Below are 15,362 nucleotides of genomic sequence, written 5' to 3' on the forward strand. Positions count from 1 at the left end.
AGGGGGGGGGGAAGACTTTGTTAAAAAAATATTTTCTGCAGTCACTTTAAAAAATTGGAATAAATCAGGTCCTCTTTTTCTTTATTCAACAGCTTACAAAATTCAATGGACATGTTTAAGTGTAGTCGTATTGTCTGGATTTCTTTTAGATACATTTTTGTTGAAAAACAGTAGCACTTTTTTAATTAATTTCATAAAGACATATGGCTGACTAAAATTTCGCAAGTGTTTATCAAGAATACCAGTTGTCAGAGAACATCTTTTAATCAGGCTTTGCTGCCACAAAAAAGAAAAGTGTTACTGGTATCTACATTCATTTCTATTCATGAGAATTCAAGCAAAAAGAGGAAATAAAAAAAAAAGCTAAATCTTTTGGTGATTTGTAGCATTTTAACAATAAGTTTTAGAGTTCTGACTTACGCATTGAATTGTGCTGTCAACTACCTTGAAGCTCAATAGCTGGTAGCAACCACACTTTTTTATCCGTTTGCTATCTTGTGTCGCTTCCTTATCTATTTCTCTGATTCATTTCTTCAAAACCAGAGTATACCCCCAATTATCAATCATCTTTGTTTCAAACAGGTACAGTTCGACTGCTTTTTAGTAAAAAACTGAGATTTGAACTACCCTATTTAGCAAGCTTGCATGATTCTACATTGTGAAAAAAAAAAAAAAAAAAAAAAAAAAAAAAAAAAAAAAAAAAAAAAAAAAAAAGAATATTGGAGAGACACAAATATGAAAAACCAAGGATGGCGAGCCTATGTTTGAAACATGATTTTTTATTATTGGTTTAAAAAGACATAAAAGAATGCGAGGTATAAATATTTTTTGTACGATATTAAATGAATGAAGGACTTGCAGTTGTCTTTCGTAAATTGATAACACCTGGATTGGCTGCTGCACCAACAGTGGATCTACGTTTAGCAGCAACCGTTGTTTTTGCAGGTGCAAAGGTTCCATTCAATATCTTTTCGAGGTTTGCCTCATTCAAAAAGGTCCCTGCCTGAGCTGCTTTTCTCAAGATGTTTGTGAGTTGTCTGATCTGCGCATTTGCCGCAGCGGTTTCCTCGGACCGTTTCTTGACCATTTGACACTGTGCCTCGTAGGCTTCCTCCAACTTAGTTTTGGCATCCAAGGCCGCGGTTTCTCTTCGTTTTAACTGCTGTATCTCTCTTTCATAAACAATGGATGCCTCTCTTGCATGATCTGTCTCTACTTTCAGGCTCTTGTTGAGCTGTTTCTTTTGTGCTGCTAACGACTCCATGTCAGCCTGAAGCTGGCGAATGATCGAATCATTCTTAACACGAGCTGTGCGACTTGTCTGCGTGAGTTGCGTATTCTTTTGACGTAGTTCATGATTCTCGGCAATCAAATGCTTTAACTTGGTCTCATACTCAGATCTCAACTCCTCTGCTTGTTTATTTTCTCTTAATTGAAGCACACTTCCAGGTCGGCGTTGCTGTTCGATGCTAGGCGACTTGCTTTTTCTTTTGAATGCTGTATCTCTTTGCTTTTGTAACTCTAATAGATGTTGCTTGAGTTCATTCAATTTGCCTTCATAAGTCGATCGCATCTGAGTGTACAAGTCTTCGGTCTTTTCGAGTTGATCCACTAGTTCTTGTTTGACGAGGACATCCGCTTGCGCTTGATGCAACATCTTTAATAATTTCTTATTTTGCTTCCGGTCACTTTTACTGCAGCTGGTAGATGCAGTAGTGACTATAGGAGTATCTGTTGTACTTGAATTGAAATAAGATGTCGTTATTGAGCTATCTGTATCATCCCACATGGAATCTACAGAGATAGATGTACGCTTAGTCACTTGGTTCTCTTTTGATTCATTAGACCAAGTAGGAACATTCTAAATAATAAAATAAGAAAAAAAAAAAACTTTTGTTGACTTAAGCCTTACAAGTGCTTCTAACCTATCTTCTTCATCATCGACCAAGGCATATTCATGAAGAGGAGATGGTGATGTGTAAGGAGAAAGAGGAGAAGTAATTGGTTTGTCTTGTTGATTCACGGAAGGTGAGAATGAAAAGTTCTCAAAGGATAACTCTAGGTTTTCTTCATCATCTAGTAACAATGTATCTGTAGACTGTAGAAGAAATAAAAAAGTTGTATTGATGCTAAGTAAAATTTAGAATCAACAAAGGAGTCCCTTCTTTGTCTACCTTTTCGAATTCTTTTTGCAAAAGGTCAATGAATTCATCAACATTATTTGTTAGCTGACTTTTCTTGGTTTTATGTATGGGTGAATAGATGGCTCTTGCTTTGGAAGAATATTTTCGTTTGACAAAAGAACGTCTTACTGGCTTTGTTGAAATAGACTTTCGGATGTCAAGAAGAGATGAAGAAAACGTTTTCCTTTGGCTTAAAGCATGATTGGCAGCTTGAAGTTGCATTTGTGTCTCAGCCACTTGAAGCTTAAGATGCTCTACTTGCTCTGTATATCGTTGGATGACTGGATGAGATTCGATAACTTCATTGTCATCTAATTGACTGGTGATCATCAACGTGTCCTTTTCACTCTTTGTTTTAATCAATTCATCATTCAAGTTGTGAACATAGGATCTAATGGAGCCCATCTCTTCTTTTAATACCCTCACTTGATCCTCCAAATCACGATTACTTTGTATGTCGCTCAGCAATGATACCTGCATTTTAAGCCGAGAGATTTGTGTACGTAAATAGTCTATCTCATTCGATTCTTCATCCTGGCTGTGGTCTGTTTTTGTTGGGGCACTATTATTATGGCTGCTGAAACGTGCTATTCGATTTGCATATTTAAGTGTGTTCATTGTCTCTGAATGATTTGATTCTAAAGGATTCACACAGGCAAGCATCAGCATATGGATATTCTCTCCTCCTAAACTGTCTTGTAACAAACTAGTCAATTTGCTATCTTTATAAGGTATATTTTGATGAGATGTTTTTAAAGTCGATATAATATTTCCTAAAGCTAATAATCCAGAATTGACAGATAAGGTTTCCTTTTCTCCTAAAATGCTAGTCCTCTTGAGCTATTTTTTTTTATAGATTAAAAATAAATTTTGCTGCTATTTTTTATAGATTTTACATTTTCTGAGCCTGCTAAATCGACAAAATGAAACTTGGACACGATCTCCTCTTGTCGTTTTAAAATGACAGAAAATATAGCGTGCGAGTTATTCAAATCAGTCTTTCTTTTTAGTCTATTTAAAGAACCTCTCTTTAGAACTCTATCGAATGAATATTAGTTGGCCATTTTTTTAATATATAATTTTTGGTTGCATTTACTCTATTAACTCTTGTGCTGTATAAACCCTTTCTTGTATGCCTGCCCAGTAAACATTTCCTTGATCATTTTCCCTTATATTCGGTTCAATGTTATTCTTCTCACTCAAGACATCATCTATATCCTCATTGTATAACTGCAAATAAGAAACAAATATTTGAAACTTGTCATCTTTCTCGACCGCATTGAATAGCGAATAGGAAAATTGATGTATCATCCCTTGATTGTCTATCCCAGTGCCGAGATTATATGTTTTTCCTGATCCAGTTTGTCTACAGGATGATGATAGTTAGACTTTTTTCTTTAAAATAAAGTATTTTATTTCTACCCATAAGCCAATACTGTAATATTTTTTCTATTCATTGACGGAGTTAGGGTTTCATTCATGTTTATTTTTCAGGCACATTTTTACCCTTCAATAAAAAAACCTAATAAAGGAGCAATACTTAATTTGTAAACATCTTGTTGTGTCACACGTGGAGAATAAACATGATCGAATTGAAAGGACTTGTTTTCTAAATAAACTATATTGTTCTCAATTACTTTCAAGCATTCTTTTTTGTCATCTGTTAAAGTTGGTTTAATTCTCAACACTACTCTACAATAAAACTTAAGATTAAGCTTAGTTGTTTATGTATTACTGCTTACTTGACAAAAGCAGTAGTTGTTGTCATTTAAAGGTTTAATAAAAAAGAAGAAAAAAGAAGAATAAGAAAAAACTTTTTTATACCAAAATTGAATAGCAGATATTCAAGGAGAATTTTCGTAAAATGAATTGAGCATGGCTCTTTCCGACAAAATACCTAACCAGTCGGTCAACGCAGTCACGCAATCACTACAAGCACCAGAGCCTCCTACAGAACGAAGCAGCATGTCCTGATTCTAAGTAGCAACCAGGAAGCGAATATCGCTCATATATGCTACTTCAGAATACAACATTCAAAACGGTAAACAAGACTAATTTATTTATTCCAAAGTGTGGAGAGCAGGTCGTTCCCTAGGTAGTGTCCTTCTGGATTTGGCCAGTGGATCTGAATCACCCGTACAGCTCAAGTCCTTAACTGTGAAATAATATCCGCCACAAATCGCAGTTACAACTACCAAAGAAGGCAGTTGAAAGGCTGCTTAAATCATCTTTGATCCATTAGATACATTTTCAAAGACAGTATTAATCTTAAAAATGATATAATTAGGCTTTTGTCTTATCGAGCCTAAGATCTAACTGTTCCTTAGTTTGAATTTGACTCTCCAACCTTCCCTTTCTTAAAAAGACCATTCTTAAGGAATGCTTGAAAATGAGTTTGGAACCTCATGACTTTTTCTCGATTTGGGTATCCTATGAGAATCAAACTCTGGAATCTATATGGGCAAGGGTTATGTCAGTTTGAGTGTCCCTAAGATGATGGCAGGCTCTCTCCCCTTTCTCATCATCTTCCTTGATATCAATTGGAAGATGAAGGATTTTATGCAGTATGGGATGACATGCTCGCTTATTGTCGCTATTGTCATGCTGAAAGACATACCCTTCCTGACTGCCCAAAAAAAAAGGTTCATCTCATGTTTGTTGGAATTGTCGTGCTATTGCTCATATTGCTTCCAAATGCGCAAAAGGCAAGAATAAGTCTTTTAAAAAGACTAGGAAGACTCTTACTGTTCCACAGGATAGTGCGAATCAAGACAAAGCATAACAAGCCTCGTATTCCACCAATATCATGTCTATGGCTTCTCTATCTACAGTCTCAAATGCTATGAAGCGTAAACGCTCCCGTCAAAATAGATCAGGCGACAACCCAAGAATCCACTCGACGTCTTTGGTGGCAACTGAAGAGAATTCGGTATTAATGTCTACCCAAGAGATTCTAGCTGTTCTCTTCTCCTCTAATGTTAATTCGCAAGCGAATAACAGTAGTTTGAAGAAAGGAAGTACTTTTGACTTCAGAAAATTTACTCCTGTTGATCAAAAAATTTATAACATATCTCAGACTGTCAATAGTAGAACCCTTAATAAAAAAACCCCTTAGGGTACAATATCTGTCGTCATACTACCAGCAATTTAGACTACTAATGCCACACTACGTCCATGGTGGCCAGTAGTACGGCAACACAATATTCAGCATTGATGGTACACCAATTCATTATCAGCAATAATGAATAAAAGATCAAGAGAGCCATCATTCAACATTTTTTCATTAGACTGTAACAGCTTGGTACACAGAAACCGTTTAATTTCATACGTTACCTATGCTCCCTAACTTTCAACACAATGGCCATTCAAGAGAATCACAACTCCACAGACCGTGTAAGTTTCATTAATGTATCTTTCTGGTTATTCATGCTCTGACCAAGTTGAATTATACAAGCATATCTTTTGTTTCAAGCGTCAAATGATTCCTTACAATGGTAGAATAGTTAATTTTACTAGTACTTCCAGCGAAGCAGTAGCAATTGCTTTAGCTAATAATAACAGTCTGAAACCACAAGAAGATTATAGCAATGTTGCTTCTAGATTATCCATCCTGTTTTCTTTCTCTTGAAAAGTACAACAACAACTCTGTATTGCTGAATGACAAAAACCTTAAAAGCAACATATACGATATTACCATCTCATCCAAGTCGGCCCTAATAGACAACACTAAATGGCTTTCAAAGATTCGTAGTGTATTTTCTTTGTGGCTGCTCAAAATTGGGATTATTTAAAGACATCCTAAAATGCTGTATGAGTGAAACATAATTTGCTTAATACACACATAAAATCCTCTCCCCATCTACCCCCCTTTTTTTTTTATAAAAGTAGTAGTATATACCCACTCACCTGAGTTTCTCTAGGATGTCTTGCTAATTTCACAATAGTTACCGTATAATAATGAACCATCAAATGCTCATGAATTATTAAGCTTGATTTTCTATTTATTTATTTATATGGCTGTGTGAGTTGGTACATGGCTGCTGAACATGTCAAGATTTGAAAGGAATGGTATAGTTGGATCACGAAAGTAGAAACTATTAGAGAATAAAGTTGATCGAGAAAACAGCGAATGTTACTGTTTCTATATTATTGTGTTATTTGTTTCGCTTGCATGTTAATATAAGCAAAAAATTAGTTTTCATAAGATCATAAAGTAAACATGATTATAAAGCAATTTTTATTATAAAACATCATCTTTATCTGACAGCAATAAGAAAACATTCAAATTTATCTGTGTCTCTGGTGAATTTGTTTCTTCAATTCTACTAATTATCTTGTCAATATCATCAAAGCCTACATGTGGACTAAAGCTAGCAATAAGCATGTATCTGTGATTAGGAATCTTGGGTAAAATGACATAACTAGGGGTAATAAATAGCGTTCTAACACAAAAAGAAAGTTAATGTTATCATTAGATTCCTTTCTTTCTTTTTACCTTTCATATTCGTTCTTTGTATTAGTTTTTGCAAATTCTATTTCATTTTGTGCATGTCTACGTAATACAACCCCTGAACTCTGCTCAAGTTCTTGAATTAAATCCTCATGTCGACTAGCAAAATCTAGTACGTTTACTTGATGATTGCCTTTGACTTCTCGTATACATTTAGTCAAATACTGTTAAAATATTCTGCTCTATGTTACCTAATGGATTGACTAATAAATGTTGAGGTGGCATATATGTTTTATAGAATAAGAGCTTCGTTGTCAAATTATAGTCTATAATCTCATCTATTATAGATGCATATTAGCTAAAATTGAAAGATAGTAAGCCTCTTTTTACCCGTCTCAGCTCCAATATGACAAGCAAGATCTTCATTTTTTAATATATGACAGTCATGAATACCCTTTGTTTGATGATGAAGCAAACGCATGGTGGGAACAAGTCCACCTTGATGAATCACACCAAACACATAGGTTGCAATCACATTAAACAAAAACCAGCTAATCCAAAATGACGTCGAAAGCGTGGATCGTTTCCATGAGTAGATGATAACAAGAGGTACAAGCAGTGGACACAAGAATCTAGCCTCTTGATGCGGTATGATTGATAACCCAACAAGGCTCGTAAGGATAATGGTCACAAGCAAAAAAAACAGGCGTCGATTGTTATCTGACACGGCTCTTTTAATAATCGAAGGACTCTCGAGAAATGTCTGGATGGCGAGTGGTCCAAATAACAAGGGAAGATTGACGAGAAAATGTGTGTATCTTGAATGAATACCATGTTGTTGAAGGTTATTGACGTCCATATTATACAATAGGTTGTTGATGGGTGTCACGATAAGATTACCTTCTGCACGGATATCAACAAGCGATACTGGGTTGAATAAAGTGGATATAAATTGGTTGACGTCGGTAAATGGTTGACCATCTAAAGTGATTGATAGAGCACCGTAATATACTGAATCGGCAGTAATACAGAACACTGCAAAAGTGGTAATACCTAAAACTAAAGAAATAATGTAGCTAGCACTTTGTCTAAATAATAAAAAGTGAGAAAACATGGCTTGATATGCTTTTGTGTAAAATCTACTTTTTATATGAATCCATCAGGAATAGGACACCAATAGGTAAAGCATATAAAGGAAAGGTAATTCTAGTAAATGTTCCCAAGCTAAACAGACCACCGAGAAAGTAAGAAAGTTTGTTTGATGGTCTCTTTGTATGATTGATGAATAAAGATAGACATAAGCAAAGTAAGATGCTTTCAAATGAATTTGAAAATGGGTGTGTATAATATGCTAAAGTAACATGGCTAGTGGCTACCAAGAGCATAGGGATAGATGGTTTGGATAAACCAACATGTTTACATAATCTATAAACACACGCATCTTTTATTTTTTTTAATTTTTTTTTTTTCCTATTACTATCACGTTACAGATGTTTACCTATAAGCAAAGACCACACAAACGATCCAAAGCGTTCAACTGCAAATAAAATTGATGCGGAGGGTACTTGTAGTATGTGAGTTTGTTAGCTTATATTATTTCTTTTATTATTATTCCTTACACTGTCCTCTAGGTAAGGTGCATTTCAAAATCCAAAAAGGAATTCCAGTTGTAATGAAGCTATAAACATCATGAATTTCTCAGTTTCTGTAAATAATAATCTTTAGGTTACGGAGCAACTATCGATCGAGCAGCGTTCTGTGGTTGATACTCCCAGGGCATGAAAGTCTGGATTCCAAATATTTTTGAAGAAGTAATCTCAGGGTTTTGAAAGAATTCATCCGGATGAATATACCCAGGAAGACTTGAAATGAACCAGCGTAACCACAGTAGTGTGGATACTATTAATATGGTCGACTTTTTTACCATTGAAGAAGGAAAGAAAAAATAATGAAATAAAAGTCGCGCTGTTTTAACCCAACTTTACTCCATAAATGGGATACTTTTAAACTTTGAATTTTATTTATATAAAAAATTGACCATTTTGAGTGCATAATGTCTAATATTGCATCGTTTTTACCATGGTCTGATTAGTAGAAAATTGAATGGAAGCTAAAAACCCCTTTGGGGATTAAGGGTAAAAAAGATATGGGAGGAAGAAAGAAGGAAACAAGTGAATGTTACTAGTGAGGGGAAGAGGGTAGCCAATCGAGGAATTTTTGCCCTGATTGGAATGACGGTGACAGTTGATCCTCATCATGGAACAGGTAGTCAAGTTCATAGAGTATAGTACAGATGACTGGCTATCGGGTAAATCATGGAGAGACAGAGTGAGAGGAACATCGTATTCTGTTTGGTAATTTGTTGAGAAGGAACGATAGAGGATCTTGAACTGTTTCTGGCATTTGCAAGCGATGATGCATGTCGAGGCATCTTATTACATGTTGTCTAGTGGGAATCTGGGTAGGATGACTTGGACAGGGTTCTAGTTTGCCGCCTGGTAACCAGCCAAGACGCCAGCGTACACATCTATTTCTTTCTGTTCTTGTCAATGGTAGCCAAAGGATGGGATCTAATGATATCGTTGGGCAACATTGAGAAAGAGGTATGGAGTTACGAGATGATCGCGCCTGGTTGAGATTGTCTTGATGGAACTGTAGTTGAATCTTTTTAAGTGTACATTTGTCTAATGGCTCTGATTGGAGCAAACATTGTGTCCATAACGGTGACTTGGAAAGTTTATACCAACATGAATGATTATCCGAGCGACGTATATGAGATAATAGGCAGGTAATCAGGGCATTGTCCGGCAGAATTGGTGATTTTAACAAGAATTGGGATTGCAATATGTAAGTACGTTCTTGCATTGTAGGTAGCTTAGTTAGATGTAGCACCACTCTGACAGAGGATAGACTAGAGCCGCCAAAGATTCTGCGGAGGCATATGTTTTGTGCATCTTCTAATTTCTTGGCTAGGAGTGATGTTATCTTATTGATTGCAAGTCCATATTCTAATTGAGCACGAACTGTCCGGGTATAGAATCTAATAGCAAGAAGTGGGCTAAAGCCTTCGGGGTTAAGACCAATTGATGATTGTTGGTTCATCGTCGCTAGTGCTTTGTAGATATTATTTCTGAGTAAGCCAAAAGCGTTGAGATATCCACCTGGCCGAAATGGAATCCCAAGATAAGAGAAGGAAGATAGAGTTGCAAGTACATCTCCGTAAAGAGTGTACGTTAATGGTTGGTCTGTGGGGTCTAGGACTACGCATTTTTTTTGGGTTCCATCTATATCCAAGTTTGTGGCTGTGATCTTCGCACTTCTTCAGCAAGTGTACCATTTGTTTCTTATCAGCGATGAGTACCGTGTCGTCAGCATATAAAGGACAATTCATGAGGGGGTCAGTTGGACGGGATAGAGGACTTCTATTATTGGTTGTGGGCGTAGTTTTTTGGGTAAGCCATTAATATATATAGAAAAAAGGAATGGCGAGAGTATAGATTCTTGTAAGACGCCTGTGACAGGTGAAAATCGGGTTGAGGTGGCATTGTTTAGCAAAACTTCTATTTGGACATCATCGAATAAGTTTCGAAGTAGACATATGAGTGCCGCATAAATGGGATACAGATTTGCGTTTGAAATTCAGAGAGTTTTTTTGACTAATTAAAGCAATTATAGTGTATCCATTCTTTTTGTGAGCATTCAACTCTTTTGGTCATCTTTCAATTTTTTGTGAAGCGATTGCAATTTTCATGAAAACAAATCCAAGGTGTCTCATCTATATTATAAGCATGTCAACTTCAGCTTTCATGAATGGTAATATAGTGACCCTTCATATCTTGAAAAGTGGGATCTTAGGGTGGAAGTAGTCCATATAGCCTATGAACTTTGTTATTTTGGCTTTGTTATTACCAGCAACCTTACTGATATGTATGTGGTACATTTAGTGTACCGGATAAAAAGCAAAGAGACTGCGGGTGTGGTAGACAGTTTATTACTAGCATCAGTTTATATAGTTTTTCTTATGTCAAATCATATCGGTCGTGGCTATCTTTTGTCATCTAATCTCAGGTCTTGCTCAAACTAATATAAATAGCTTTGGAATCTTTCTTTAATAAAAGTATTTGACTTTAGAACTATTGTTCGGTCTCATTAATTCTTCTTTTTCATATTTTTATATTTAAAACACTTCAGATTTATCACTTATTCAATCGTTTGCATCAACGTCAACGTAACCCAAGTGTTCATCCTCAAGTCTCTCAAACACCTTTCTTTGTTCAAGAAGATCAAGCTACATATATTTTAGTACATACTCACATATATATTTAAGAAACTTACATATATAAAAGCAAAGACTTCATAAACCTGGATCAGCTGCCTTCGTTCTTCATATACCATCGGCAATAGAGTCGAGCCACATTCAAGGGCCCTCCATCTTTTACAGTCTTTCAAAGAATACTGGATTACAGTCATCGTATTTTGTATGGTTTGAACTGAATAGACGTGCATTTTTTTTTAAAGTGATGACACTTGCGTTTGAGTAATGACACATTACATTCATTAATGCATCTGTTGTACTCTTGATATTTTTAAGTGAGTCATGCAAAGTATGGTCACGATTGGCTACTATATTTAATCTATTTAAAGTATATCAAAACTATGAATTGTTTAAACACCTTAATACTATACCCCGAGGATTCTATTATCATATTTGCTGCATTATGTCATTACATCCAATTCCATCTAAAAGGCGCGCTAATTCTTTTTTTTTGCTTCGCAAAAAAGATTGCACTGGCTGCGCTTTTGTCCTTTTTCTCACACCTAAAATCGAATTAGTTGATTTTCTATGAAAGTTGTTATTCCTCCCTTACTATTTGAAGGATAACAATCCAGTCAGGTTGCAGAAATACTTCCATAATTAAACTACAGCCTTTACAAACATGGTTCTTTCATCATTTGTAGGCATAGGAGAAATTCTCAACATATTGATTTCAAAGTCAATCATGGAGTTTTTAATGAAAGGGTTGAAATCAGAGCCATGACAAGGGAGTAATAAGACTGCGTCAACAAATCGTCTCTTTTCAATTGAAATGCATAGATTGAAAAAATCACGGGCGCCTTCAATACTATCAAAGTATGCATTTTTCCTATGTTGCTCTTTGATTTTTCTAAAATGTTCCAAAAGTTCAGAAGATGCATAAGTAACATTAGTGCTGAGACAAATATTCACACATTTGCTCAGATTTGCCATGTTTTCTTCTTCGATAATAGACACATTGGCTGATGTAACAATTGATGGTGAGATAATATCATATGATCTGTGTTTGGCTTGTACCTTCAAAGACTGACTTTCTGTATCATCTGTAACATCGCAAAACTAATAATGAAGTTCGTTAAGAGGTTAATACAACAAATAGAAACTAAAAAATTACTCGTCTTTCTTCGCGGTGTTGGCGTAGATTTTCTCCAACAAGCTCATTACTAGTAATCTCCACTTCTGTCATGTTTTAACATGTCAATAAGATACAGTCTTATCATTCTGGACTAAATCTTTACAAATGAATTTGAATAAGAAATAGATCCTGAGAGCAAACCCAACTGTCCCTATTAAAGTATTAAATATAATCGTTCGGAGTTATATTTAATACCTTTTGTGAGGATGTCATTTTGTGGTCCCTTTTAACTCGTACCCTATTAAAATTTCAACACTATATTTTTTAAAATTGACATGAACTCTGACGATGTTTACGCAGCTATAACAGAGTGATTCAGTAAATTTAAACAGTTCCAAAACGTAGCAAATTAGTATTTTCTTGCTTTGAAAGGCTTTAATCTTGAATATGACAAAGAAACCCACTATGCCAGGTCACTTTGTGGTCATAAAGTTGTCAACCAAGATCGCATCGGGGATCATCTTCGTCTCATTGCAGGCGGCTTCTTGTAATCACCAACCTACGACAAAGAAACTTTTTGATACCGCTTCAGAATGCGCCGAAGCGTATTTATCAGTATTATTAAAGTCATTTAACTTAAGGATTACCGCTTTCTTCAGTATAAGCACAAGACTATTAGCAAAGCTAGATTTTTACCTTACCAGAAAATGACAGCTGCCACCCACCAGGTAGCTTGTGAATACGGGTATCACTCTGTGCACTTTAAAATCCATGATTACTCTGCCGACTGCGTAGATGAATATTTTCGTATGTCAGAAAATTCAGCGATGTGTTTGAAGTTATTTTGCAATGTTTATCATAGTAAAGTTCAGCTTTATTCAAACTAAAAATGCAATCATCCATCAACTTACTGCATTTTCAATGTATAGAGAACTTAACTGAATGCATTCTGAGGTGGCATATAAGCGAAAAAGTTAAAGATCCATTATTAACATGATTTACATATAGCGTTACACGAAAGATAATAGGTCTGATAGTTCCTATTAACGTTAATACCTTTGGGTGGAAATTTAAGACCTATCAGCTTTAATAAGGTCGCTAATAGGGTCCGTTGGGTGACAACTTTTTGATTTCAGGATATTAAAGTTAATTTAATAGGGACCGTTGGGTTTGCTCTAACCTTGTCTTTAAGTTCCTAAAAAAAGATTTACAATGGAGTTTAATAGTAGCAATATTACCAGAGGACAAGCTGCATGCATCCTTTTGTCTAAAGAATACAATGAAAAAGAATGTTTGGAACAAATTGAAAACAACCCTTTAGAAATGTATATTTGTCATTATGGCGATCCTCATCATCTACTTTTGATCCCTACAGTATATGTAAATCAACATCCCTCGCATTACCATCAATATCCTTCGATAGTAGAATCCACTCGAAGTTCTACTGTGGATGCAAATAAGGATAGATCGAGGGAATCAACACCAGAGCATGCACTCTTATGTAAGTACTGTAGGATGTAACGGATGCAAATATCTCGCGTTCTTATTATCAATTTTAGATGGAGATCGTGATCTGATCGCATTTCTGAACACCGTCTTTCGTTGTGAGTCTCCTGATAAGGATGATGAACGTAGGTACAACTACGAAAGCTTAACAATAAATGAGATTTATACGCAGATTTTGAATTACACGTTACGATTCAGAAAAGTAGAGGACGAATCTTCTACATTCACATATTGGGCAAAAAAAGCAATGCCTGATTTCATGTCTGTGGTAGTAAAGCGTAGACGAATCAGAGACGAGCAGAGTAATACAATCAGTGTCAGAACGCGCCATTTATTTGTATTAGATAAGAAACACTGAGGTGAAGTGTTATCTAACATTTAAAAATAAACTTTCTAAACAGTACGATTAGTTGATGCTATCGTTAACCAAATGGTCATACATAAGGCGAACTTGAAGACATGGAAAGAGCAAGGATGCGTAGTAATAGGATACGCTAGAAAATCGACTATTCCTCATGTTAAGGACGATGTTAGAGTTAAAAACATCCAGAATATGATAGATATACTGTGAGAGAGATCAGAAGCAGATAGGGTATATGTTTCAACTCCATTGAACCGATTGCTTCTCGTGATACCATTGTCAACAAAGATATAATATCGTCTTTGCACCAATGTAGTGGTGATACTCAAGGTAAGTAAGAAATGTGTAAATAATGCATTACATAACTAACATGCTTGTTGTAAAAGACATGATTAAGTATATCCGTTTAAAAAAAGCGGCTGTAGTGATCATATACCTCACGTATGCGGGATTCTCTCAATCTATATTTTTGCCTTCGTTGATTCAGTATCTGCTTTTTCATTTGGATCAATGGGTGAAACGGCCTCGGTCGGTTTATTCCTTTGATTTTTCCAAATTTGACTTCAGATTATGCTTCCTCTTTGTCGACTTAATGCCATCCGTGTTACGCGTACATGGTGGTGTCTTTTCTTTTCCCTTTCGCTGCATGTATTTACTTCCAAAAGATTTCTCGGACATTGTCATCAACCATGAAACGGGTCTCCAGTTACCAATTTCCGCCAGCATACACCCTGATTGTATCCAAACACTCTCCAAGACTCAGACAAGATTGCCGTGTTCCACTGCCTATAAATTTGATCCTGACTCACAACGTCTAAAGCCAAAATTAGCTGCTGATATGGATATCCATCCAACACTCGCCAAACGGTTTCTGCGATTGGTTCGCCAAGGTTAAGTCCGTCTCGCGTTTTTCTTTGTGCACTCTTGCATTCCATCAATGTACAACGTCTCATAAAGAAGATCTACTGCTTTGTGGTTGTTTTCCAGTACCTCTGCCTCATATTCAATCCTAATCTCTTTCGCGGATTACACCGTTTTCACTTACATCTTTTTCAATTTTCATTTTCTACTTTCAAAAAAAATCAACTGCATAATATAAAGGCCAAAAATAATAATGTGGCTTGATTCATCGTCATTTTAATAAACTTGAGCCTTATGCTCCTTATAAAAAAAAAGAAAATCTTGAATTTCAAACTCAAATCACTGTAACTCTTCTTTCTCTCTAAATGAGTAGTATGTAAATTTATGTATACTTGCTACCTTTTTAGATATAACTGAAACAAGTTGTTTTGAAATTAGTATGAGTTACATATTATACAAAAACTATGTCTCTTTCAGCACATATATGACGCGTTTAAATATAAGAAAACCTTATATTTTTGTTTTTTAAAGCTACTTTTTACCTTTTTTTTTAACAATTTAATAAATATCAAGCCATTAAGCACTCTTTGAATGATCAAAACCCTACTACA

General features: G+C 35.5%; 5 protein-coding genes across 5 annotated transcripts; 1 reads left to right on the forward strand and 4 right to left on the reverse strand.

Annotated features, from left to right (window-relative positions):
* Positions 1-838: 838 nt before the first annotated feature.
* Positions 839-2,663, reverse strand: RO3G_07952 (uncharacterized protein; the record flags this gene model as incomplete). The annotated part of the gene is made up of 3 exons (XM_067662542.1): positions 839-1,861; positions 1,913-2,098; positions 2,175-2,663. 3 exons carry the CDS (start codon positions 2,661-2,663, stop codon positions 839-841), a joined length of 1,698 nt encoding a protein of 565 aa, XP_067518643.1.
* A 3,760-nt stretch (positions 2,664-6,423) lies between these two features.
* Positions 6,424-7,747, reverse strand: RO3G_07953 (uncharacterized protein; the record flags this gene model as incomplete). Its single annotated transcript, XM_067662543.1, has 3 exons — positions 6,424-6,625; positions 6,679-6,832; positions 7,024-7,747. 3 exons carry the CDS (start codon positions 7,745-7,747, stop codon positions 6,424-6,426), a joined length of 1,080 nt encoding a protein of 359 aa, XP_067518644.1.
* A 3,090-nt stretch (positions 7,748-10,837) lies between these two features.
* Positions 10,838-11,103, reverse strand: RO3G_07954 (uncharacterized protein; the record flags this gene model as incomplete). The annotated part of the gene is made up of 2 exons (XM_067662544.1): positions 10,838-10,921; positions 10,969-11,103. The coding sequence occupies 2 exons, from the start codon at positions 11,101-11,103 to the stop codon at positions 10,838-10,840; spliced, it is 219 nt and encodes a 72-aa protein (XP_067518645.1).
* Positions 11,104-11,548: 445 nt separating this feature from the next.
* On the reverse strand, positions 11,549-12,296 carry RO3G_07955 (uncharacterized protein; the record flags this gene model as incomplete). The annotated part of the gene is made up of 3 exons (XM_067662545.1): positions 11,549-12,007; positions 12,187-12,234; positions 12,279-12,296. 3 exons carry the CDS (start codon positions 12,294-12,296, stop codon positions 11,549-11,551), a joined length of 525 nt encoding a protein of 174 aa, XP_067518646.1.
* Positions 12,297-13,235: 939 nt separating this feature from the next.
* Positions 13,236-14,785, forward strand: RO3G_07956 (uncharacterized protein; the record flags this gene model as incomplete). The annotated part of the gene is made up of 6 exons (XM_067662546.1): positions 13,236-13,524; positions 13,583-13,658; positions 13,728-13,831; positions 13,940-14,096; positions 14,207-14,220; positions 14,556-14,785. 6 exons carry the CDS (start codon positions 13,236-13,238, stop codon positions 14,783-14,785), a joined length of 870 nt encoding a protein of 289 aa, XP_067518647.1.
* Positions 14,786-15,362: the final 577 nt, after the last annotated feature.

The sequence above is a fragment of the Rhizopus delemar genome, genomic scaffold (genome assembly GCF_000149305.1).
Source record: "Rhizopus delemar RA 99-880 supercont3.5 genomic scaffold, whole genome shotgun sequence".
Classification (NCBI taxonomy): domain Eukaryota; kingdom Fungi; phylum Mucoromycota; class Mucoromycetes; order Mucorales; family Rhizopodaceae; genus Rhizopus; species Rhizopus delemar.